This window comes from Branchiostoma belcheri, unplaced genomic scaffold, assembly GCF_001625305.1.
Source record: "Branchiostoma belcheri isolate BF01 breed outbred unplaced genomic scaffold, Haploidv18h27 scaffold14, whole genome shotgun sequence".
NCBI lineage: Eukaryota > Metazoa > Chordata > Leptocardii > Amphioxiformes > Branchiostomatidae > Branchiostoma > Branchiostoma belcheri.
Genome location: NW_017802824.1, coordinates 2129635 through 2155252, shown reverse-complemented (window position 1 = coordinate 2155252; position 25618 = coordinate 2129635). Strand labels below are relative to the sequence as shown.

General features: G+C 41.3%; 2 protein-coding genes across 2 annotated transcripts; both read left to right on the top strand.

The window, feature by feature from the left end:
• The first annotated feature begins 609 nt into the window (after positions 1-609).
• LOC109464532 (olfactory receptor 480-like) lies at positions 610-2112 on the top strand. The gene has a single exon (XM_019761537.1). The coding sequence runs from the start codon at positions 610-612 to the stop codon at positions 2110-2112; it is 1503 nt and encodes a 500-aa protein (XP_019617096.1).
• A 168-nt stretch (positions 2113-2280) lies between these two features.
• On the top strand, positions 2281-23796 carry LOC109464531 (probable serine/threonine-protein kinase clkA). Its single transcript, XM_019761536.1, has 3 exons — positions 2281-2296; positions 22170-23051; positions 23393-23796. The coding sequence occupies exons 1-3, from the start codon at positions 2281-2283 to the stop codon at positions 23794-23796; spliced, it is 1302 nt and encodes a 433-aa protein (XP_019617095.1).
• The last annotated feature ends 1822 nt before the right edge of the window (positions 23797-25618 follow it).

Here is a 25618-nt window from a genome sequence, read left to right as displayed (position 1 = left end):
CCCGAAGCCTGGTAGAGGCTAGTGACATGTATTCATCGGTTAATATCTAATAATTGCAAGAATTTTGTAATAACTGTTGTTGCTGGAAGCCTTTATGTCGATACATTTCAGATGTGCTTTATTGTAAGCTTCCCTTTATAATACCCATGTCAAGCTAAAATAACGGGAATGTTCTCATAACTGTTACACTGTTCAACCACGGAATCATCTGATGATGTAGGACAGCGTCAGACACAAAGGCTTCGAATCAAACAGTTATTAAAAACTTAATGTAAAAAAATATTGAATAACTTCGACGTCAGAAGGGAGTATGTACAAAGGTTGCTAACGACAACATTTTTCTCTACTTAATTAGATAGTACATTCTAGCGCCTGAATAAATTGACTGTACAGTACATGCTATTGGATACACAGTTGCCTCCGTAAATAATTGCATCAGGTTGGAAGATACTTAGGGTATAGAATTTTCTTCTTACACAACCAGTAAGGACCAGGTGAGAATGAACAGTTGCCTCGTTTCTCTGTTCAGATAACCAAAAGGGAGAACCGATAACATTCTAGGCTAAGCTACGTATTGAAGCTACGGGTTTGAAAGCTGTACATGTGAATATGGAAGAAGAAACGAAAGTATCGCCAGTAGAAGGTGGCACGAACCATGTTCTGTCCCTCGGCTCAACATCTCGCGATCTGCAAACGGCATATCTTGTCATCAGCCTGGTGCTGTCGGTAGGATGCGGCCTGCTGCTCATCTTCTTAGTTTGGAAGAAAGAGTATCTGCAAAAGCCCAGCCACTACCTGCGGTGTAACCTGGCGGTAGACGACATCGTCTTCACCGGCTGCCTGATTCCCGTCCGTGTCTACGCACTTTTCCGGCAAGATGCAAGCGGGGGACAGGTGTGGTGCGCGGCTGAAGCAGTGGTAGCGATCGCATTTGGGATGTCTATGTATGGTACATATATCATGATGGCAGTAGATCTGTACTACTTCGTGTGCCATCCCCTACACTACCACGACAAAGTCACGACCAAACGCGTGGTCCTGGGCATCTTGGCGTTCAGGGCCTTTTCTCTCATCGGCGGACTAGCGCCTGTGGCCTTCAGCGGACTGCCCGAATACAACCTGCGTTGTGAGTTTGATCCTGCGAACAGTACTACCTTATCTGGCATCTTCAGAAGCGTGAACTTAGTTTTCTTGTTACTTGTTGTTTTCTCCGTCCTAGTGATCTACTGGCGTATCTTCAAGGAAGCCAGAAGACAGCAGGAAAGAGACGAGAACCGTGATCTGTGGGTGTTCCAGACCAAGGCGTTCAAAATGATGGTGCCGCATGCTACCGTTTTGACTGCATCCACAGCCACTATCGGTTTCCGCATAGCCATGGCACGAGCTGTGATCACAGAGGAACAGATGTCCCTACGCGGCCTGATGATCGCTGAACGCGCAGCCATCGTCCTGTACCTGACGCTATCGTCCGTGGCGAACCCCGTCATCTACAGCTTCCGGCTGCCAGAGTTTCGCCGAGCCTGCAGGGAGCTGTGCGGATGGCCGACCAACCCTAACCCGCCGGCGGCGGTACCGACACGGCGGCATCGCCAGGACGACGCGGAGACGGCCGCCGTCACCGGCCCCGGGCGGCGCGGTGCACCGGCCTCGGCATGGACGCCAGCTCAAGCCTCTTCAACGGGTCTCATCATTCGGCCCACAGTGGAGAACATGCCTTCAGACCAGCAGGCAAAACAGGAAGACACGATCCCCGGACCAGCGTCTCGAGCTCGTGCAGGACACCGTGGCCGCGAGACCGCTTCAAGGCGACCAATCCGGCTAACGGCGATGGCGGAGGTGCACACCGAGCCCAGGCCACGTCCCGGACCGGAGGACGAGACGGTAAACCTCCCCGGTCAAGTACACACGGGTGACGAGCCAGAAGACGTCCCTACACTAACTTTGGACGCCGAGACCGACGAGGCAACGGCAGGACACACTTTGGACCGCCCACCATTGCGATTGGCATGGGAGGACGATGCAGGGCAATGCAACAACGGCCAACCCTGCAGAAAGGTCACCAAAACAAGTACTCACCGTCTTAAAACTACAATGAACTTTGGAATAGAATGATGTAGAAAAATCAGGAACAAAACTACCCATGGACAACTGTGTGCATTCAAGTACAGTATATGTCGACGAACGTTGAAAATACATTTCCATCTCAAACTGGACAAATGACCCGTTTAGACAAGGAAGAGTTTGGGATTAGGAGCAGAACCTGAGTGTATGTAATCGGCTATGCACAAGGGCGGAGGTAGGTTTGTTTTCACCTATCTTTAAGGCTTGTTCATTCACTTGATATCTGTAAGACAGACGACAGTTTCACAGTCATGATCCATGCAACCTGGAACTACAAATGTTGGCTTTATTCCTTCACATAACGTAGTAATGTTCTTGCACGACAGTACGAGAAATACAAAATGTACGTACTATTGACCTGATTACAAAAAGTGAAAAATGGAGGGGGGATTTTGGATCATCTCAAATTACATATTTAAACAACTATGCCGTTGTAGACTTCCGCAAATTCAAAAGAATTCGTAGATCTTAATCCTATTTGGGTCCGTTAGTCCTTATTCTCAGTCTGTCGAGGTTGTCTCGAAAATTGATGTGTCTGACTTAGGGAGAAGGGATGCTGATCTAGTAGCCCGAAATTAGTTCAATGCCTAAGAGTAGTCTCTAGCCTTGCACTGAGCAAATTTATCCAAAAAAAAAAGAAAAAAAAAGAGTTCACAATTTGTTTGCGGACTAAAAACTTAATATTTTAGTGATGTACATATGCATGTGATATGCAAGATAGCTTACATCTTTTGTCGTTGGCTATTGATAATTGTCCCATACAGAAAATGTACAGTTCAATGTAGTTGTCGACGTCAAAATTTAGCGAGTGAGCAGTAGCTAGTATATTTAAGTCATTCTACGAGAAAACGACGCAAAACCAGAGGTCGGACGATGGGGGTCGACCAAATCGGCCTATACTTCGTATGTATAACATACATGTATATGTTGAACTGCTCAGAGTTTCTGCAATGACTCTTAATAAATTGTCTCCTAACGTAGGTATTCAATAACATTATATACCTTAATTATGTTTACCGAAGGAAAACAAATTGTTTTTGCTCCGTTTCTTCCTCTTCTTCTTCTCCAAACAGAAACCTATGACCTGACCAATGACATGATTTGTTGACGTCTGTCACCATGGTGACTGGTGTTGGGTTACATATTGTTGCAATTTCATGGTCCGCTCTGCTCCTGTCACCATATACATTTTGTACTAGTAGTACATGTATGTGGATGTGTTTGAGTAAGAATTAACAGAGCAGACCATGTCCGAAGGTAAACATTATGCATTATGTATTATGCAACACTGTACAAATATCTTCAGCATTGTTATTTTTTAATATTGTAGCCCATATACTCTGACCAGTATTGGTAGTTGCGAATTGTTGTTATGATTATGCACGTGCACCATTTACAATAGTTGCAAATTGTCATTTTCTGTAATATTCCCACCTGGATTGCTATGTGGTTGCAGTGCAATAAAAGTTTGTGGCGTGTAGTACATGTATTGGCTCCCTGGTATCTTTAGTATACCCATTCTTTATTTGTTCTATCATGTACGAGTCTTCGTCACAAGAAATAACTCTTGCACGACATGTATTCATCGGTTAACATCTAATAATTGCAAGAATTTTGTAATAACTGCTGTTGCTGGGAGCCTTTATGTCGATACTTTTCAGATGTGCTTTATTGTAAGCTGCCCTTTATAATACCCATGTCAAGCTAAAATAACGGGAATGTTCTCATAACTGTTAAACTGATCAACCACGGAATCATCTGATGATGTAGGACAGCGACAGGCCAATAATAATCATCACACATGCAGGCCTGAAAACAACGATGACTTGTAACTTTTATCTTACAAATTCGAAATTAATCTATCCTCATCATTTAACTTTAATACTTTAGGAGACACACCCTAGTAATTTTCTAATAAGTCATCTTTGTTTGACCCATGTATCTTTTAAATTGCGACCGCAACACTAGGCTTAATTGATGACTTGTTAAGTATAATGGCAAACCACATGCCCAATTACACTGTAATACTACGTACAGAACAATGCGTTTTTACTGCTGACATCTTCCAAAAACGGCCCCGTACCTTTTCGTGGGGACGAAACATCTGGTACTACTCATCGACCCCTCCCAACATCTGCCTGAAGCAACCCCCACCCCTTATTCAAAACGGGTTTTTCTGGACCATTCCAATTTGCCTCATAAATGTAGGGGTGCATCTGAAATATTACATTTACCGCGAAAACAGCAACGGTAAAAATGAAGACACGTGCATCAACACGGGCTTGCCTGCAGACGACGTATAAAATTGCATGCCGATTAAACAAAGGGAACCCAGTGTTTTGACTTCGAACACGAAAAACCGTCTGCCCACAATACTCCGTCAGGAGGTATACCTCCTTCACGGAGTAATATTGTCAGCTGCCCCTGATGGATGAACAACGATGGACGAACATCATCAGCTGCCCCTGAGCGAACAAACATGACGTGCTGTGGCTGTACCTCTGATTACTTACCCCCTTCGGACAACCCAGTGAAACAGCGCCACCAGGCGGAATTCTGACGAAGTGCCTTCATTGACTTGCCAATTAGCGCTCGAATCAATAAGAGACGAATGAGCTGATACATCACGCTGGCGTGCGGAAATCGATTTTCTGACAGATGGCTGTTTATGTTATGCAGATCTGGGGCTAAATCTACTGTGACACAAGAACATACAGACGCATATTTCTCACGCTAATGACTCATATGTATACCTTCTTAGCTTAGCTTTTAAAGAAGCCCAATGTAATTTTAGGGAGGCAAAACAGCAAAATATTCTGGATGAAAAAATCGGCCTGATATGGACATTAACATGTCATTTCTTAGCAAATTTTCGTCATTATTTCATATCTGAAGCGTTGAAATAGTCCCAAAACAAGCTACGTAGGGAGTCCCTTTATTTTCTGGTACCACCAATAAATAGACAGCTAGAACCAGCCTACGGTGCGAAACAAGCAAACGTTTGCCGTCAGTAACATCGTATTTTTGCCTCACAGATATCAGTATGCTATGATTCAACTTACTAGTACTTCTGTAACGTTAAAACATTACAAGAAAATTGACTTTGAAAATTCTCTTGAAATACTCTATATAGCTCTACTGCCTTGAAATCGCTTTGGGTGCTTTAAATTAATAGACGCCCGTATTGTTTTACACAGTAATGTTAACGTTGCGACTAGTCAGCTGCAAGTGAATCGTTAGTTTCATTACCTTCTTAAATGGACTGTTACAAGAAGTCAACATTCCTGATGTAATGCTCAAGTTTTAAAAGGAGACATATCGGTCACACTCTGTAAAATATCGTCATGCACTAAGGCGACTAAGTTCCCATGCCCGATACGAAATAATTGCTATGCCATCGATTTAAAATCTGGATAACCATATGGGTGTTTCTTTCAGGCAATTGGTTAGGCGTTAGATCGATGTAATGATTGGTTTATCAATCTATCGATTGATTGATTGATTGATTGATTGATTGATTGACTACAGGATGGACATGACTAATCTCTGAATTAAAGGTATCCAATACACTTTTAGGGAGGGAAAATAAAAAATATTCTGGATGAGAAAATCTGTCTGATATTGACATTAACTGCCATTTCTTAAGCGCATTTTTGTCATCATTTTTGAAACGTTTGAAAAATCCCCCCAAAAAAACAAGCTACGCGAGGAGTCCCTTGATTTTTGGTACCACCAATAAATATATAGCTGAAACGAGCCTACAATAGGACAATACGAAGCAAGCAACAATTTTTCCTATAGCGACATTTTTGCGACATTTTTTTCATATTTTTGCCTCACAGATATCAGTACGTTATAGGATACCATTATAGGGTTGATTCAACTTGATACAAATGACCAGAAAATTGACTTTGAAAATCAACCAGTTGTAATGCCCAAAATTGCTTTAAATATTCACCCATACCATTTAACTTTCTGATTCAAACTGGTCATCTAAACAGCACCGTCGCCCTTTCCAGTACGTGAAAGAACGCCCCCCTGATACCTGGCCTTTCCTAAAACCTGAATATTGATCACACGAACGAAGACGTCATTTGTTTTACCCTATGGATGTGCAACCCCGTAACACAACCTGATTTAGGCCACAGCAAGTAAATTTTATGGTTGACATCATCCGCGGACTCCAAATCTAATGCGAGCGGGCGAAAAAAAACAAGGCGGGACGAAAAAAAACAAGGTTCTTACATTTTAAAATTTTGACTCAATCATTCCACAAATGGTTTTGATTCAGTGGGAACATCACATATACACAGCCAGCATCACATATCACTGCATCAAGGTAAGAAACAAAACATTATAAATCAGAGCATTTTCTTGTCTCCTCTCTTCATAGTTATCTGTCATCCACCTTTCGGCATGGCAACAGACATCTTTGCCCATTTTCGGCATGTTGACCACTGTCAGAAGGCAACAAAATTTCTTGTTGTTTTTTTTCCAAAATCAGGCGAAAATTAATGCGCGTGCTGATGTCATCCATAAAAATTACTTGCTGTGGCATTATTTTGGAACAAAGGAATGCAAACAAGATCCCACTCGATACACAGTCGTAACAAATACTACTGTACACACCGACAACACCGTGTTGAGATATACACCCCGTGCTAGAGCCCGTGCGAGCATGCGGGAGAGCTTTTATTGACAAACGGCCGTGTCTTCAGCCCCTGACACGGCTCAACACGCTTGGCTGGTGAATGGCAAGGCAGGAGCGCCGACTGTATACCTTCCCGCGCTGCTTTGTACACTCACCTTCACTCAACCCCAAACATTGCTGTAGCGAGGCGCGGCGAGGGTGGGTCACAGAAGCGCTGGATAGCCATTCGCCGCTGGTAGATTTAGGGCTACTCTACGTACAGTGATGCTGCTATGATTGTTACCTGTTCACCTTTACGTACAGGACCCACCTTTACCTGACGTTGGAACGTCACCTACGTGTACACAGAACGCCGCAAGCACAAGATGACAACCGTACTGGCGTTGTTGTTCCTGGGGGCCTTCTTTGGTCGTTCGTCAGGTGAGCTATTGTACAGGTGCTGCTACTATTTACAGATACGTGACGGTGGATATCAGCAGTAGAGTACGTGTGTGTATTTGTCCACAGTAAGGGTTTGTTTCCACTATTGAGGGTGGGCATACACTCTTCGGCGTAAAGCAAGCAATGTATGCCTGATAGAAGCCTGTTTCCATCTATCAGTACGAACCCTTTTTACCTTCCTATATTTCTACACGAATAAGAAAATAACAATGGCATGCTACATATGAATGTGACCCTGGTTATGTAGAAGTATTTGGTATTTTTATTGGAATCTTCAAAACAGACGACGAAGAACGCACAGGTGTCAATGAAATGCTTCAGATTGATGAAATTTAGGCCACAGCATGTAAATTTTTTGGATGACATCCTCCGTAGACTCCAAATCTAATGCGAGCGGGCGAAAAAAAACAAGGCGGGCAGAAAAAACAAGGTTCCTACATTTTCAAATGTTGACTCAATCATGGTACAAATGGCTTTGATTCAGTAGGAACATCATATATACACAGCCAGCATCACATATCACTGCATCAAAGTAAGAAACAAAACATCAAATCAGAGCCTTTTCTTGTCTCTTCTCTTCATAGTTTTCTGCCATTCTCCTTCCAGCATGGCAGCAGACATCTTTGCCCATTTTCGGCATGTTGACCACTGTCAGAAGGCAACAAAATTTCTTGTTTTTTTTCCAAAATCAGGCGAAAATTAATGCGCGCGCTGATGTCATCCATACAAATTACTTGCTGTGGCCTTATTGATAGAGCAGAACACTTGTTTATTGTTTGACGTGCATCCTGTCATAAACTTTTGTTATAACAGATGTACCACAAGTATCGGTCACTCAATATTGGCACTAAAACCTGCGAACCAGTTGTTTTTACAATCTCCCTTTCTTTGTTGATGTTACCTTGCTTATGTTTGGAACAAGGGCGTGGCCAGGTATGGTACAGGTGACCCATCTCACCTGAGTCTCTCACAGGTGTTGACAAGTAAATAAACCTAAAGATCGAGCTCTCTGGACCCATTCCCACTCTGATAAAATTGTCCGGATCGAGCCGAATTGATTCGCTTTGATCCGGCTTCGATCTGGTTCTATCCGGCTCGATCCGGACAATTTTATCAGAGTGGAAACTTGTACTAACACTTACTCTTTGATTTGTGAAGTCATTTTCTTGCCATTTGTTCCAAGATTGGAAAACTATAAACTTATCGTCATAAAATATAATTTATTTCTTCAATTTATCCCGAAGGTATCCAACCTGTACATTCAAGATTGACATTTACTATAAATGTACAAACGGAATTAAACCCATTTTTGCGAAGAAATTCTCTTCCAAATGATTGGCAAAACTATACAGCTATTGTCACAAGATCTACGTATTTCTTCACCCTCTCTCTTATTTTGAAGGCAGCCAAACTGTCCATTCAACATTATTGACATTTAGTGATTAACCAAGGGCACGGAACATGTAATCGTGACAGAGAACCCCCCTTTTTAGCGAAGAAATTCTCTTCACTTCTTCCAATGAGTGGCAAAACTATAAATTAAGCTATTGTCACAAGGTCTACGTATTTTTTCACCCTCTCGTGAAGGCAGCTAACTTGTCCATTCAACATTATTGACATTTACTGAAATGTACAAAGGGCCCGGAACATGTAATCGTGACAGAGAACCCCCTTTTTAGCGAAGAAATTCTCTTCCATTTCTTTCAATGAGTGGCAAAACTATACAGCTATTGTCACAAGATCTACGTATTTTATTCCCCTATCTTGAAGGCAGCCAAACTGTCCATTCAATGGTATTGACATTTAGTGAGATGTACAAAGGGCCTGGAACATGCAATCGTGACAGAGAACCCCCTTTTTAGCGAAGAAATTCTCTTCCACTTCTTCCAATGAGTGGCAAAACCATTGCAACAAGATCTACGTATTTCTTCACCCTCTCTTGAAGGTGTCCATTCAACGGTATTGACATTTACTGGTTGACAAAGGGTCCGGAACATGTGACACAGAACATGTAACATTACTTTGACAGGAGAACAATAACCAACTTACAACCAGGACCCGGTCTTAGAACAATTGCCTTGGATATTACACAATGAATGTTGTGTCTCATGTTCTGTCCTTGTCTTTTACTGTGCAATAGATCTAACTAAGGGCATGTTGATTTGATTATATGGATGACATCCGCGCGCGCATGAAGTTTCGTCCTTTTCGAAAAGCGGTTTTCGGCCATACTGTGTAAATCGCGCATTAATTTTTTTTTTTCACCTACAGAAGCCAAAAAATCGTACAAAGCAGATGCACAATGAACAAATATATGTCGTGCATCGCAAAAAATATCAAGAAACGATACTAACGTAATACAATGCCGAAATCCAAGGAAAAGAAGAAAATATGGAGACATGAAGATGGAGAGAATATTATTCGCCATACCATACTCTGTGTGTGTTTAGTCGACTAGCCATTTGTTCAACCTTTACCATAATGAGGGCAATATATTTTTGCGAATTTTTTTTTTATTTGCACGCTCGCATCAGTTTTGGGGTTCCCAGGGATGTGAACCATATAATTAAATCACCATGGCCTAACGTGTAGGTAATACCGTCGTCAGAGACGCTGGCAATCGCCAGGGAAGTGGGTTGTCCATGATTTATTAGCACATTACTGACTTACAAATCTATTATTTTGCCTGGGGGTCGCCTTGGTGTTAAGTGTAATAACGGTATATCACTGTGGTGGCAGCTGTGTGTATATGACTCAATTCATCGCTGCCTCTTTGTGACTGTGGGTTTTTACAAAGCTTTTTTTTCAGGTTTTTTAGTCAATCTAGGTCGACATTTTTTAACAGTTAACGTTGTGATTGTGAATGGTTACAGTTGTGATTTTCAGTTCTAGTATTAGTTCCAGTATCATCGCTGTCTCTGTGTGACTGTAGTTTATTACGAAGCTTTTTTCGTTTTTTTTAGTCAATCTAGGTCGAGAACGGTTCTGATTGTTATTGTGAACGGTTGTGATTTTCAGTTCTAGTAAAGACTGACCTGCTTTGACATTTTCTTACATACTAGTATCTTGTCTAATTGTAAAGTTTCGAAAAGCGCTTGGCGTCCATCTTCATATAATGAACAGTGGAGTATAAAATGTATCTCGTTTTCATGATATAAATTATTACAGAATTCGCATGTTCTATCTTACAATGAATGAATGAATGATGTCCTATATTGCACATTTTTGCCACACTGAGCTAAGCACAGGTTAAAAGATGAAAAAATATATACAGAATAAAACTAGCAATCATTACATAAATTCAACTTCTCCTCGCTTTTCAGTTATAGTAGAGATAAAGGAACAGATGTGTTTTTCGATGGAAGGTTTGTCAAGTGAAGTCGCATTAGGAATATGAACTTTTCTACATTGCTCAAGTGTATGAAGTACAAACCTATACAGATCGTTTCCCTCTTTAATATAATCTACATTCTATAACAAAGTGACATTCGTCCTCTACAATGCATACGTCCTAATAACAACCGCCCACGTACAATTAAAGCCGAATAATGACTACCCGTCCGTGTGTCGGTATTTCACGCCACACGGCTGATGTAGTCATTAATCCACCTGCGCCCTTCAGGTACTCCAAATCTCCCGGGTATTTCCGTTCTCATCAGCGGTCACAAGCTTCATTATTTCTCCATATCTGGAAACTTGCTTTAATGATGATAATAGCCTCCTTCGCAGACTTGTAGGGCGGCTCCGTTTTTTTTCGGGAAGCGATCGGCGCGAGTTATGCCGGGAAGAGAGCGAGACCCAGGTTTCGGGAGGCGGCTGGAAAGAGTAGAAATCGGGAGCGGCAAACTATTCTCTCCAGCCGACCAAACTTCCCTGGCATGCTGTCTCTCTATTTGGCCGATTTCTACTCTTTTCAGCCCCCTCCCGAAGCCTGATAGAGGCTATCTCTCCCCGGCAAAACTCCCTCGGTGGCAAAACTGTCCCGCCGCGGCATAACTCGCGTCGCTGCCACAAGTCTGCGAACGAGGCTAGAAACTGCTGACCTATTTCCATAGTTTATACCAGGCATCGGAAGCGGCTGGAAAGTGTAGAAATTGATAAAATGAACAATTTTTTGTTACTTATTCATTCGTATCATTGTAATCTCCAAGTAGATCTTTCAGTGGCTGCAAAGTGTCTGAGCAGTTGAGGACTCTATAGATAACCAGTTCTAACCGTAACGCTTTTGCCGCCAGACATCTGCTTGAAGATTGAATTATTGCACTACAATTGTACAAGTCACAAAAGTTTGGCATCTACTACATGGTACATAACTACTGTTCCATAAGCGTTAACGCTGATCCAGCTAATACAAGAGCGTTTAGTATTAGATGAGAATCATTGGCGGAATTTCTAAACGTCTATAGATATTCTTTGATATATTTTTCTATGTAAACTATGCAGGGGCTGCCACATGCCATTATGTACTTCAATTTGCCATTAAAGACGATTGAGATAAAACCTGATATAGAAAATGATAGCCTTGTGTACAGTAAATTACACATATCAAAATTTATACCGATAACATGCCAGGGAGTTGGTCCGCTAAAGGAGAGGCAAACTGTACGCCTTTAGCGGACCAACTCCCTGACCTGCTATCTGTCTATTTGGCCAATTTCTAATCTTTCCAGCCGCTTCTGATATCCTAGGTCTGGTAGAGGCTACAATTCCCACACCAACCCGTGGAATTATTAAGGACGTTAGCATGTTGATAACGCCATTGTAAGAAAAATGGTAGCTAGCTGTAGCGTGACCGAGATTATGGCATTTTCGATCGGCTTCATGTCTTTTCCTCCAGCTGAAACGAATCATTTTCATCGATTTTCTTCGCCTTCTTAACGTTTCAATATACTTTGGCCCAGTTGCCAAATATCTAAAAATAGAATTGGATACAGAAGTCACGCAAAAGAATGATTATAGACGAAAGAAATGACTTCACGTTGTGACGTAGCCTCTACCAGGCTTCAGAAGCGGCTGGAAAGAGTTGAAATTAGCCAAATAGACAGATAACATGCCAGGAGAGTTGGCCAGCCAGAAGAGCGGCAAACTGTACTCCTTTGGCGGACCAACTCCCCTGGCATGTTATCTGTCTATTTGGCCAATTTCTACACTTTCCAGTTGCTTCTGAAGCCTGGTAGAGGCCAGTAATGGCGTACATATTGTCACTGCCTCTTTCTAAAATTCACCATTACAGAGAGAAATACTGGTAATGTTTCTATTTAGATGTATAAGTAGATATGACTTTAGATTTTACATCCTTTGGGAGAAATCCACAACACAAATGACACGAACATGTCAGAGCCTTGCACGGTCAAACGGATTCTTTTCGTGTGAAAATGTTTTGACTTCATGGCCCTTCATTGTTCACGATTCGGTCGCAAGAAGTCGTGAACAAAACATCAGTATTAACATCAATCTTATAGACGTCATTTTAGATATTGTTACGTTCGTCTATAGGGAATTATTCAGATACCATTTCCATATTCAGTTCTGAACGTAATTATGTTTACCGAAGAAAAACATAATGTTTTTGCTACGTTTTCTCTTCTTCTCCAAACCAGAAAGGTCAATGACCTGAACCAGACTGTCTGCTCCCATGGTAACAAGTGTTGGGATACATCATGTTGCAATTTTCTAGCAGGAGGGATTTAGACCATTTATATATATGAATGTGTTTGAGCAAGAACAAAGCAGACCATATGCGAAGGTAAACATTAGATTTCTATGCATTTGCTTTGCAAATGTTACCTTTTTAGTTTTATGTGCATTTTTGCATAAGAAAAACAGATGATGACCTAATTTACTTATTGTCGCGATCGTAAGATATGAAGTATCACATCTTAAGGTATTGGCGTATTATTGACAAGAAATTGCAGCAAATGCCAATATCAGACAGATTTCCTCATCCAGAATATGTTCTGCTTTGCCGCCCTGAAATTACATTGGATGCCTTGAAGTCTGTGACTGTTTTGAAAAGGTTCCAGACTCGACCTAATTTTACACTGTTCTTGTTAGGCTAACTCTTGGTGTGCTATTGTAACGCTTCACGCAACGCAGACATTGATCAATACAACCCCCCGCTGGGGATTATGGGTAAGCCACCAGGTCCGTTAAACACCGTTATGTGTGCCTTGTCTTCTCTGTAAATATCATTTAGACAATCAGCTATTTGATAAAGGCGGTTTCCTAGCCCTTCAGTGCATTAGAATGCTGGATGGAGAAAAATATGACATGTGATGACTTACCATTATGTTAGCCTCCATAGCATGCCAAAAACTGGGGGGTTTGGGGGTCTTCAGGGTCTTTGGGAGCTTTTATGTGCTATTTTCTAATTGCATATAGACAACATAGCCGGCCTGGTTGAATTACCCCCGTTTAGAACTGGGCTTATAAGAAAACAGCCGAAGACCACCAAACCCCCAGTTCTATTCTGTGATGACCTACCATTATATAAAAGCATTCAATACAATTTTACCGTGGCCGACAAGTACAAAATTTTGCACCGCAACTTTTGGTGTTTTACACAGCAACTTTTGGTGTTTTACACTGCAACTTTGGGTGTTTTACACTGCAACTTTGGGTGTTTTACACTGCAACTTTTTCTGTGTTTTACACTGCAACTTTTTCTGTGTTTTACACTGCAACTTTTGCTGTGTTTTACACTGCAACTTTTGCTGTGTTTTACACTGCAACTTTTGGTGTTTTACACTGCAACATTTTGGTGTTTTACACTGCAACTTTTTGCTGTGTTTTATACTGCAACTTTTGCTGTGTGGAAAACTTACACCCCTCCCCTTTTATAATGGACGGTCCCCCTGTCAGGTAAAAGGTGACAACGATGGCATGCAAACTACGTCCTCGTAAAAATTAAAGTTTAAATCAGAGTGTGCAGGTATATTATCCATATTCTTCAATCTACTGCTTATCCTTGTAACCAGTGCAAAGTGCTGACTTACTAAAGGATAAAGTCATTGGTTGGTCCAAAGTAAAATAACTTTAACTTAATAAGTAGTACGACTTCTTTGATAAATTTGTTGTGACGCATGGCAGCAAAAAGCAACATAATTTGTAATCACTGGACCTGGTCGAAACATTTTTAAATTTATCCCGATCTATAGGCTAGAAAAACCTTTAGAAAAAAACTAACGTCACAACGTAGCCAAGCTTTTCTCTAAAAAACTTATGCACGAAAAGGATAACTCAGTCGACGTAGTTTGCATGCCATCGTTGTCACCTTTGACCTGACAGGGGGACCGTCCATTATAAAAGGGGAGGGGTGTAAGTTTTCCAAACAGCAAAAGTTGCAGTGTAAAACAGCAAAAGTTGCAGTGTAAAACACAGCAAAAGTTGCAGTGTAAAACACAGCAAAAGTTGCAGTGTAAAACACCCAAAGTTGCAGTGTAAAACACCCAAAGTTGCAGTGTAAAACACCCAAAGTTGCAGTGTAAAACACCAAAAGTTGCGGTGTAAAACACCAAAAGTTGCGGTGTAAAATTTTGTTCTTGTCGGCCACGGTACAATTTAGTTAAAGGCATCCAATGCAATTTCATGGAAGCAAAAAAAATACTAGTCTACTAGAGGAAATCTTGTCTGGTAGATTTACGACAATTTTCAGCACAATTTTGTCGTCATTTAATACTTGAAGCGTTTTAAGCGTTGTATTCTGCAATTAGCCCCCGGGCATGAATTTGCAATAAACTTCTTTAAATAGCTAGAACCACGATACGAAGATAGATACGAATCAACAGTACCAAACAACAGTTTTTCCGTCAGTAACACAATTTCGCCTCACTGATATCAGTATGCTATAGAAACGGGTTGGTTTAACTTACTAAGTAAAGTTGAAAGAAAAACGACTTTGAAAATCCAGTTTTACCTCCCTGAAATCGCTTTCGAGCAATATTCCGCTTTATTTTGTCCATATATATTGTTTGGTTTATTTGTCAGATACCCCCTGGGGTTTACGTTGACTGGTGCTAACACCTGTTAGATACACGGTAGTGGTTCAAACGTATTGATTTTAGGAAGGTTTTCTGAAGGACGACTATCTCTCTCTGGTGTGATCCGATAAAGTACATTGTGTGGCGCTGTGGTTATTGCAGATAAAACGTCTGGGTGGTCCGACATGTTTCCTCTCCAGCGGTGTTCTATACATCCCAAGGTCGATACGGTCGTTATTCCAGTGCAATTTCAGGGAAGCAAAACTGTTAATATTCTGAATAAGGCAATCTTTTTGTGATATTGGCACATGCTGCTTCACATTAGCACATTTGAGTCAGCTTTTCATACTTTGGGGTTTTAAAATTAAAACTGCAGAAACAAGCCCCATGATGAGTCCTTTATTTTCTGGGTGGTACCCTAAAATTAGCCCAGAGCCCTTCCAGTAACCATTTTCCGTCAGAATTTTGAGAATTTTTGCTCCATGAGGGTCAATATACTTTGGGATAGTGTTGTTTTAACTCAGTCTCTTGATAAATTACTAGAATATTGGCTTAAAATCGGGTTTCCAAGCCCTTGGACCCTCTCTGGCCAATGGATACTGTCTGACAAATTTGATACTATCTTTTGCCACCCTAGGATCTGCTTGGAGATTACATGTCATATCTAGAACGCGAGTAACTCGCTCAACTACAAGTGGGCACCCTTACTTTGTTAAAGTGCCAAGATCCAACACTCAGCTTCACATGTCCTCATATGTACCAAGGACTAGCAGGCTGTGGAACTCCTTACCAGCCTCGGTTTTCCCTGACAGTCCTAACATGACTAAGTTCAAGACTGCAGTAAACAGATTCTTGTTGAATTCCTCCTAGAGATTTTCTACTTTTTGACAATAATGTACCATGTAATTATGTATTATGTATAATGTATTTGATAAGGGTATGTATGTGTAATCAAGCGAGGGGAATTGATGTGACATGATGAAACGGAGATCATCGTTATACGATGTTAAGATCAGGTTCACTCTGCCACTGATTAGAAAAAAAATATCATATGCTCCCATTTTTGTCAGACCTCAACAACTCTTAAATTAGCTTTTGCCATTCAGATAGTGAGAGTAGTATATTTCGTTACCGTCAGTATAATATTTAGTCACAATTTCCCCAAACATATACAGCCTCTGCTTGGAGAATAGCTGAACCCCCGTATTTGGCCCCCTGACCCTACTAATACTGTACTACACTATAGGCGTGGTTTGTGGAGCGTGATGTTGTCTGGGTACTGGCGCTGTGCGTAGCGCGCTCTGCTAGATATGGCGCCTGGTATGCGAGACATTCGCAAGCACATCTCAGGTACCGTACACGGTAACAAACATGTAAGGCCACACCAATTTAATTTGTTGATTCTCGGATTCGCCTCTTCATGTTTTTCTGATATGCAAAAAAGATTCTGGTTCTGAATCAACTCAAATATGCTCATATCCCCCCCCCCCAACAGTTGAGGGAAGTGCTTTTCTTCCTAGTTGTTACAGTTTTTCCATCTATTAATGCAGTGATTTGATTTAAAAGTTCAAAATTCATTGTTTAAATATCAACCCAGCCTTTTTTGTTGACTTCATGTCTCCTATCGTAGCATTTTGGGCTATAATAGGATATGCCTAGACCTGTTTTTATTTTTTTCGCCCTGTCGCTTCATATTTTTTTTAAATTAAAATCCGAGAACCAACAAATTAACTTGGTTTGGCCTATATGGAACAAAACAAATACGTGGAATGGGAAACTGTTTCTTAACTTTGTATACAAAAACAGACTCCAATATTGAAGAGACAGGACACAAAATAAGAACAGATATGGAAACGAACTTCTTGTTAGCTCGTTGAAAAATAAAATAAAACAAAACAAAACAAAACACCTGCATCGTACGAACCTGCAGCTAATATGATAACTCAAAATTTAGAACAATAAATGCACATAGCTAGTACTAGAAGGCGTATAACCCTAATTGTCATTCATTAGTAAGATAAACGCTTAACCAAGAAGGTATCCATTACACTTGAACGTGGTATGCGTAAAATACAGGTGGACCGGAAAGTATGTCACCCCATTGTCAAAGAGTGAAGGCTTCCTTTTTGTACGCATGTCACGTTTACATGTGTTTGTCTCTTTGTTTTGAATTTGCCCCGCCAGCCTCCTTTCTAGGTTAGACTGTCTTCAGACTGGCAGATCCCTTCGATCCATGATACTTGTAGCTGTTCACAATCCAAACTATCGACATCAAACTGGTGCACAATTTTCCTAGCCTCCTTCGCAGACTTGTTGGGCCTCGGCGTTATGTTATTTTTTTCTGTGAGCGACGGGAGTAATATGCCGCCGCGAGGGACGATTTGCTGCCGAGGGAGTTTTTGCCGCGGAGAGAAGGATTCGCGCTCCACCACAGAAAAAATAACGCCGACGCCCAACAAGTCTGAAAAGGACGCTATAATTTTGCACTGATCCTAAAACTGGCCCAAAATGGCAACAAGATAACGATAACCTATTACCTTTAAGGTACCCAAAGGGATTTCAGGGCAGTAAAACTGGATTTTTGAAATCAATTTTCTTGTCATCTTTTAAACGTAGTAAGGCCATGTTGATTTGATTATATGGATGACATCCTCAGGGAACCCCAAAACTGATGCGCGCGTGCGAATAAAAAAAAGTTTTGCAAAAAAAAAAAGTTGCTTTCACTATGAAATCTACGTGGTCATCAAGGTTGAACAAATGGCACAGAATATGTTATGGCGAATAATCTACTCTTCGAATTCATTTCTTTACATTTTTTTTCCTTTGATTTTGGCATTCTACGATATTGGTATCGTTTCTAAATGTTTTCCTTGCAACTCATGGTATATTTTTGCTCATTTAGCAACTGTTTTGCACGATTTACAGTATGGTTGAAAACTTTTTTTTTTTTGGAAACGGCCGAAAATTCATGCGCGCGTGGATGTCATCCATATAATCAAATCAACATGGCCTAAGTTAAATCAAATCTATCCCATGGGCATAGTATACTGAAATCTGTGAGGCAAAAATGCGATGTCGCTGACGGAAAACGGTTGCTAGTTTTGGGGGTTATTACAAACGCTTGTACTGTATAAAATGATTACAAAAAATGTAAATGTAAATGTATTAAGAAATGACAGTAAATGTCAATATTAGACAGATTTCCTCATCCAGAATATTTTGTTTTGCCGGAGTATATTTCTGAAAAACATGTACCCTGAAAATTGCACTGGATACCTTTAAGAGAAGAAAATAAGTCAAATGCTCGTTCATTTGCACTTTTATGACCGTCCCTCTACACGTGAAGTTTGTAAAGAAATCCAATGAACCGTGAAGGTAATGGCATCTCTGAAGGACGAACTTAATGTCAACTCTGAATACGAGGAAGGTCGCGGTTCAATGACCAAAGAATGTCTAAACAAAACCCTTTCAATGCTTATCACGCAAAATATCGCTATGTAAAAATGACCGTCCTGTATGCATAGTCTCTACCAGGCTTCGGGAGACGGCTGGAAGGAGTAGAAATTGGCCAAATAGAGATTTAGAAATAACATGCCAGGGGAGCTGGTCCGCTACAGAGTACAAAATGCGGCACCCGAAATGTATTCTCTAGCAGACCAACTCCCCTGGCATGTTATCTCACTATTATATATATTTGGCCAATTTCTACTCTTTCCAGCCGCCTCCCGAACCCTGGTAGAGGCTACTGTATGCAAACAGTAGGTCCAAAAGAAGGCTTAGAATATAATCATCTTATAAGCCGATGCTCCATCATATGTGCCCCTTGGGTGTCAGATTTGATCCTTCCATGGCAGAATACATTCATCATAATTTGAATAGAATGAGGACCAATGCCATTTTGTAATAGAATGTCGATTGTATAGCAAAGAGAGAAATGAACTGTATAGGTTTGTACAAAATCCGTTTCCCTACTTCATACACTTGGGCACTGTATAAAAATGCATACTCCTAATTCAACTAAACCTGCAATCCAAAAACATATCTACCTCTACTATAACTGAAATGCTAGGAGAAGTTGAATTTTTATCTAATAATACTTTTATTTTGTATTTGTTAACTGTATCTAGCCATCGTGTTTTTCTGTGACCTGTACTTAGCCCAGTGTGACAAAAACGTGCAATAAAGGTGGTCATTCATTCATTCTTTTACACTGTGATATCTAGTAGTCTCTTGGGACGAATCACATCTACATAATCGCTCCCAAACCAGACATATACAAAATAGCCACATTATGAGAACCACGCACTCACTGGTTCACTGATTCTAAAATAAAGTAATTGCGTTTGCGTCGTCTTCCAGCGCAGCTATGTAAAGCTAATGAGACAAGTGAGTACTACATATCTGAACTAGAAAGGTAACATTTGCAAAGCAAATACGTAATGTTTCCCTTCATCTGGACTAGCCCAACAAACTACTGCACTGTTTATTCTTACTAAAAGGCAAATACAGTCATATGTATGGTGATAAGGCTTTGCAACTCTGTTCTGTAACTCAACACCACAGGGTGCTGCTACAGCTCAAATTACCATGGTGACAGACCATTGGTACAGGTCATTGACTTTATTTTTTTGGATAAGAAGAAAGAAGAAGAAATTGAGCAAAATCAATATGTTTTCCTTCTGCGAATGTAAACATGATTAGCAACAAATAGTTAGTTTGTCCTAGCTGTGGCAATAGTACTATAATCGTGTCTGATGAATAGAATGTTTGAGATTCTAGCCCGGATGAGTGTATATATAATCCCCAAATCACCGGAGACGCAAACTGTGTGATCCGATTGCAGGGATTATAACTAATCCTATCAAAGGCTAATCTTATTCTTAAGAAACGTTTTCCTGTTTCAAGATTGATACATTAAGGCCATGTTGATTTGATTATATGGATGACATCTGCGCGCATGAATTTTCGTCCGTTTCCAAAAAAGTGTTTGACCATACTGTAAATCGTACAAAGTAGCTGTAAAATGAGCAAATACATGCCGTAAATTGAAAGAAAAATATTGGTAAACGATACTTATATGGCAGAATGCCTACATTCATTCCATAGAACAAGACGAAAATGTGAAGGAATGAAAATGAAGAGTCTGTTATGTACCATGCCAATAAGATATTACTCTGCGTGTTCAGTCATTTATTCAACCTTCATGACCACCTAGATGTCACAATGAAGGCAACTTTTTTATGCCAAACATTTTTTATTCGCACGCTCGCATCAGTTTTGGGGTTCCCTAGAGGATGTCATCCATGTAATCAAATCAATATGGCCTAATTGGGCATCGGGTTGGCATAGGCGAACCATTGGTGCTTGGCGTGAAACTATAATTCTTTCGTAAAATGCAGACATTCCGATCCTATTACTAGTACCAGAAACGTTAAGTGATTTGTTTTGTATGTCTTCCTTCAGAAATGTCCACTGAAGCCAACAATTCAGGTGTGTCAGTCGCCGGATCTGTGACAAATACAACTTTTCAGTCATCACAAACCTACACAACGTTAGATACAACAACAGCGCCGCCTGTAGGAGGGAATATAACTGCAGCGTCAACATCAACACAAGTCAGGTCGTCTGCAAATACGTCATCCTCACCTGTTTCGGAGGCAACTGTGTCCTCATTGGTTAATTTGTCATCGGTGTCGTCATTGGCTAATTCGTTAGCTACGTCATCGGTGTCGTCATTGGCTACTTCGTTAGCTACGTCATCACTTCACAATGTCACGAGTGATTACGTCACTACATCGTTACCAACCAGGAAACAATCCACGTCTAATGTATCTACCCCACCTACCGTGACAATCAATACTGCAAGCGTGTTATTGTCCACCCTGACAGGGTCTATCACAAATTCTTCGAGCACGCGTTCAGAAAATTCAAGCAAAACATCACTGTCAGCGACGTCTATACCACAGACCACACCCACTCTAGTGTTGTCCTCTACGTTAGAAACGAAATTGTCCACACTGACAGGGTCTGTCACTAACTCTTCGAACACGAGTTCTGAAGATTTAAACAATACATCAACATCACTATCAGGGACGTCATCTATGCACCCGACTACGCACATTCCAGTACCGTCTTCTACATCAGAAACATTGACTGCACCTTCGGTGAATGGAAGTAAGGTGTCTCCAATTCTCAATACCACGACAATAGCACAAATCACTGTTAACAGCACAGAATATACTCAACCTTCAACTGTGGTGGGCAACTCTACAATGAATACGCCAAGAGCATCGCCCATAACCAGAACAGTAACCGGAACGCCGTTTCAAGAAACCTCTGGTACATCAGAGATCTCAACAGCTTGGAATTCAACAACCAATGCCACTGTATCGTCTATAGCGTCCACTTCTAATACTTCGGTAGCAGCAACTAATGCACAGACAACGGTTGCGAACACAACCACAACTAGTACAACCCTTACACCACCAATTCTTGATATAACTACCGGTGCGACATCTCCAATTTCCCCTTCTGTGATCTCAAAGAATACAGCACGTCCCGATACAACTACAAGCCCTGTTGCGACCTCACCCAATATCACTGTCACATCTTACACAAATACAACAGCAAGGAACGATACTACGATATATTCTTCAACAACGGTGCCTAAACCAACAGAATCTACGGCCTCACCTTCAAAAGTAACAACACTGCAAGTGACAACTAGTACAGGTCTCAGTGAAAACTCATCTGCGTCGTCATCATCGAATTCAACAGTGACAGTGGTGACAACATATACGGCAGGAGAAACTTCTCCGGAATTTTCCCAAACAACAACAACCTCTCTTACAAGGATATCGTCAGAGACTGAACATACTTCGTCAGTTACAACGTCCGAAACAACAGCATTGACATCGATTTCAATGGACACGGTAACAACGACACAGTCCAACGCCATGACATCTCAAACCCCTAAGGTTACAACTGTACCACCCGTAACAACTGCACCACCTACAACAACTATACCAGCTGCAACAACTGTACCACCTACAACAACTGCATCACCCGTAATAACTGTACCACCTACAACTGTATCACCTACAACTGTACCACCCGTAACAACTGCACCACCTACAACAACTGTACCACCTACAACAACTGTACCAGCTACAACAACTGCACCACCTACAACAACTGTACCAGCTACAACAACTGTACCAGCTACAACAACTGTACCAGCTACAACAACTGTACCAGCTACAACAACTGTACCAGATACAACAACTGTACCACCTACAACAACTGCATCACCCGTAATAACTGTACCACCTACAACAACTATACCAGCTGCAACAACTGTACCACCTACAACAACTGCATCACCCGTAATAGCTGTACCACCTACAACTGTATCACCTACAACAACTGTACCATCTACAACTGTACCACCTACAACAACTGTACCACCTACAACAACTGTACCACCTACAACAACTGTACCACCTACAACAACTGTACCACCTACAACTATACCACCTACAACTATACCACCTACAACAACAGCACAATCTACAACTGTACCACCTACAACAACTGTACCACCTACAACTATACCACCTACAACTATGCCACCTACAACTGTACCACCTACAACAACTGCATCACCCGTAATACCTGTACTACCTACAACTGTACCACCTACAACAACTGTACCACCTACAACAACTGTACCACCTACAACAACTGTACCACCTACAACAACTGTACCACCTACAACAACTGTACCACCTACAACTGTACCACCTACAACTGTACCACCTACAACTATACCACCTACAACAACAGCACAATCTACAACTGTACCACCTACAACTATACCACCTACAACTACTTACCACCTACAAAAACAGCACAATCTACAACTGTACCACCTACAACAACTGTACCACCTACAAAAACAGCACAATCTACAACTGTACCACCTACAACAACTGTACCACCTACAACTATACCACGTACAACTATGCCACCTACAACTGTACCACCTACAACAACAGTACCACCTACAAAAACAGCACAATCTACAACTGTACCACCTACAACAACTGTACCACCTACAACTGTACCACCTACAACAGTACCACCTACAACAACTGTACCACCTACAACAACTTCCAAAATAGCATCGTCAACAACACAGCAAACAACACCGTCTGTTCTAGTCAGCACGTTGATGACTACACCACCGACAACTCAAACTGGTATAAAATCTACAACGCAAATCTTCACAACAAGGAATACACCAACAACAACATCACAATCAACAACGCCTCCTACTTCGACCATACAGCCTTCAACCATGACAAAGATGGCATCAACAAACACGACAACGTCACAAACTCCAACATCTACAACAGCGTCGACTCTATTGACAACAGTACCATCGTCCTTAGCAGCAACAACGCCAATGCTGCAGTCTACATCAACTGTCCAACCTACAACACAAGGAATTACTGCAACTACAACACAGCAATGGACAACACTGGTGCTATCCACCACGAGAAAAACAGCGTCAACTGTATTGATAGTCACGCCTACTGCTGATGTTCCTACGTCTATTGTGACAATCACCTTGGAGATTTCGAACTTGAATTTTGATGACTACACTCTAGACGATCCTACCTCGGCCGGTTACACAGAGTTTTCCAGCGATTTCGTCAACAAGGTAAGTGCAGGTTTGTGCGCATCCCAGTAACTTCTGTACACCGACTAAATGTAAGACTGGTAAGAGCAAGATTATGCGGCAATCTACAGTGACTGTAGTAAATGACAGCTTGACATACAAATGTATAACAAAGATTCCACGTTGATCAATGAAATTGTAGAAGTGGAGTGCTATATAACCTTCTCTTTTCTACAGGTGACCCCAATTTACAGCCAGATGTCCGGATTTGTCGCTGTCGAAGTTGTGCGTTTTACGTAAGTATCAATATACCTCCTGTAACGAACTCAGATGTATATTTGTGTCATTCAGGCTGCACACTATATTAGGCTGTTTTGTTGGTGGTATAACTTAGCTACATTTTGGTCACCAAAATACGTTCTCTTGTTGAGATAGAGCCATGAATCATTTGGGCTATTGTTGTTCTCTTTTCCCTGGATTACAGAAAACTTGTCGTTTTTGCTCTGTTTCTTCTTCTTCGTCTTCAAACAAATAATGCCAATGACCAAGACCAGACGTCTGTCACCAAGGTACCTGGTGCTGTAGCAGACACCCTGTGGTGTTGGGTTACATTATGTAGCAGGACAGAGTTGGAGAGGCTGGTCTTTATATATTATATATGACGTACTGCTCTGTGTACGAATAAACGGAGCAGTAATTTCTCACCGTGCGAAAGTTAACATTGTGCAAGTGCTTTGAAAATATTTTCGTTTTAGTCATAATTTATCTTTGTCGTTCTGATGCACAGAAAGGGCAGCATCGTTGCAGAATACAACGTGATATTTAGCACCAATGGACCAGTAAGCTCACAAGAAGTTCTGGATGAAACAAGGAATCAGAAAGATGCCATTGATCAGCAATGGGAAATAAGCGAGAACGCCATACAAATTCTATCAGGTACGAATCATACACAGGTATTAGGGTAAGTTCATTCACATGTGTATCGACATTTGGAATCAAGAAGACTAGTGTAGCGCCATGCGTCTTACAAATGATACCCGATTACCGTGGCCGTTTCTTATATCTAAAATAGGTTGTTTGCTTTTTTTTTACTTCGGGGAAGGAGCTATCCTTCCACGGAAAGGTTTGTTTTGATCTTTGTATGTGTGTTTGCAGCTATAACTTTCATTTTCGATAGTTAGGTTTTGGGGGTCCTGATGATGCGGTTTGTTTGTCTTTTCATTGTATTTGTATTTTCAGGTTTGAAGTAAAATAATGGAACTAACGGGCCCGGGCTTTACAACACTACTTTTTAAAAAGCCTGTATAGTGTATTACAATTGTGATATCACCCAAGTCATGTAGCGTTACTGTTTACGTTGTTATCAATGTGTGCATTTCATACTTCCGGGAGGTTCGGAATGTCAGATTCTTTCCTTGTACACTGTAGTTCGGTGCGACGCCGTGGTGTGTGGGAGTAGTGCGGTTTGTGAGAGAGACGACAGCGGTGACTCCCGGTGTGTCTGTACGCCTGGCTTCTGTCACAACGGAGGGACATGTGCAGTGGTGGCAGGGAAAGGTGCCGTGTGCAGGTAACGTATAGAACAAACGGTCCATAGTTGTAGAGTTCAAGCTATGTTCCAACACTAGAAAGGAAAATAATTTTCGGTCGATCTCTGACTTCTCCGGAAGTGGTGAGTTCCTTTTTTGTGTTGGAACAAAGCTTGAATAATACAACTATGGATTCTACCGACACAGATGAGCT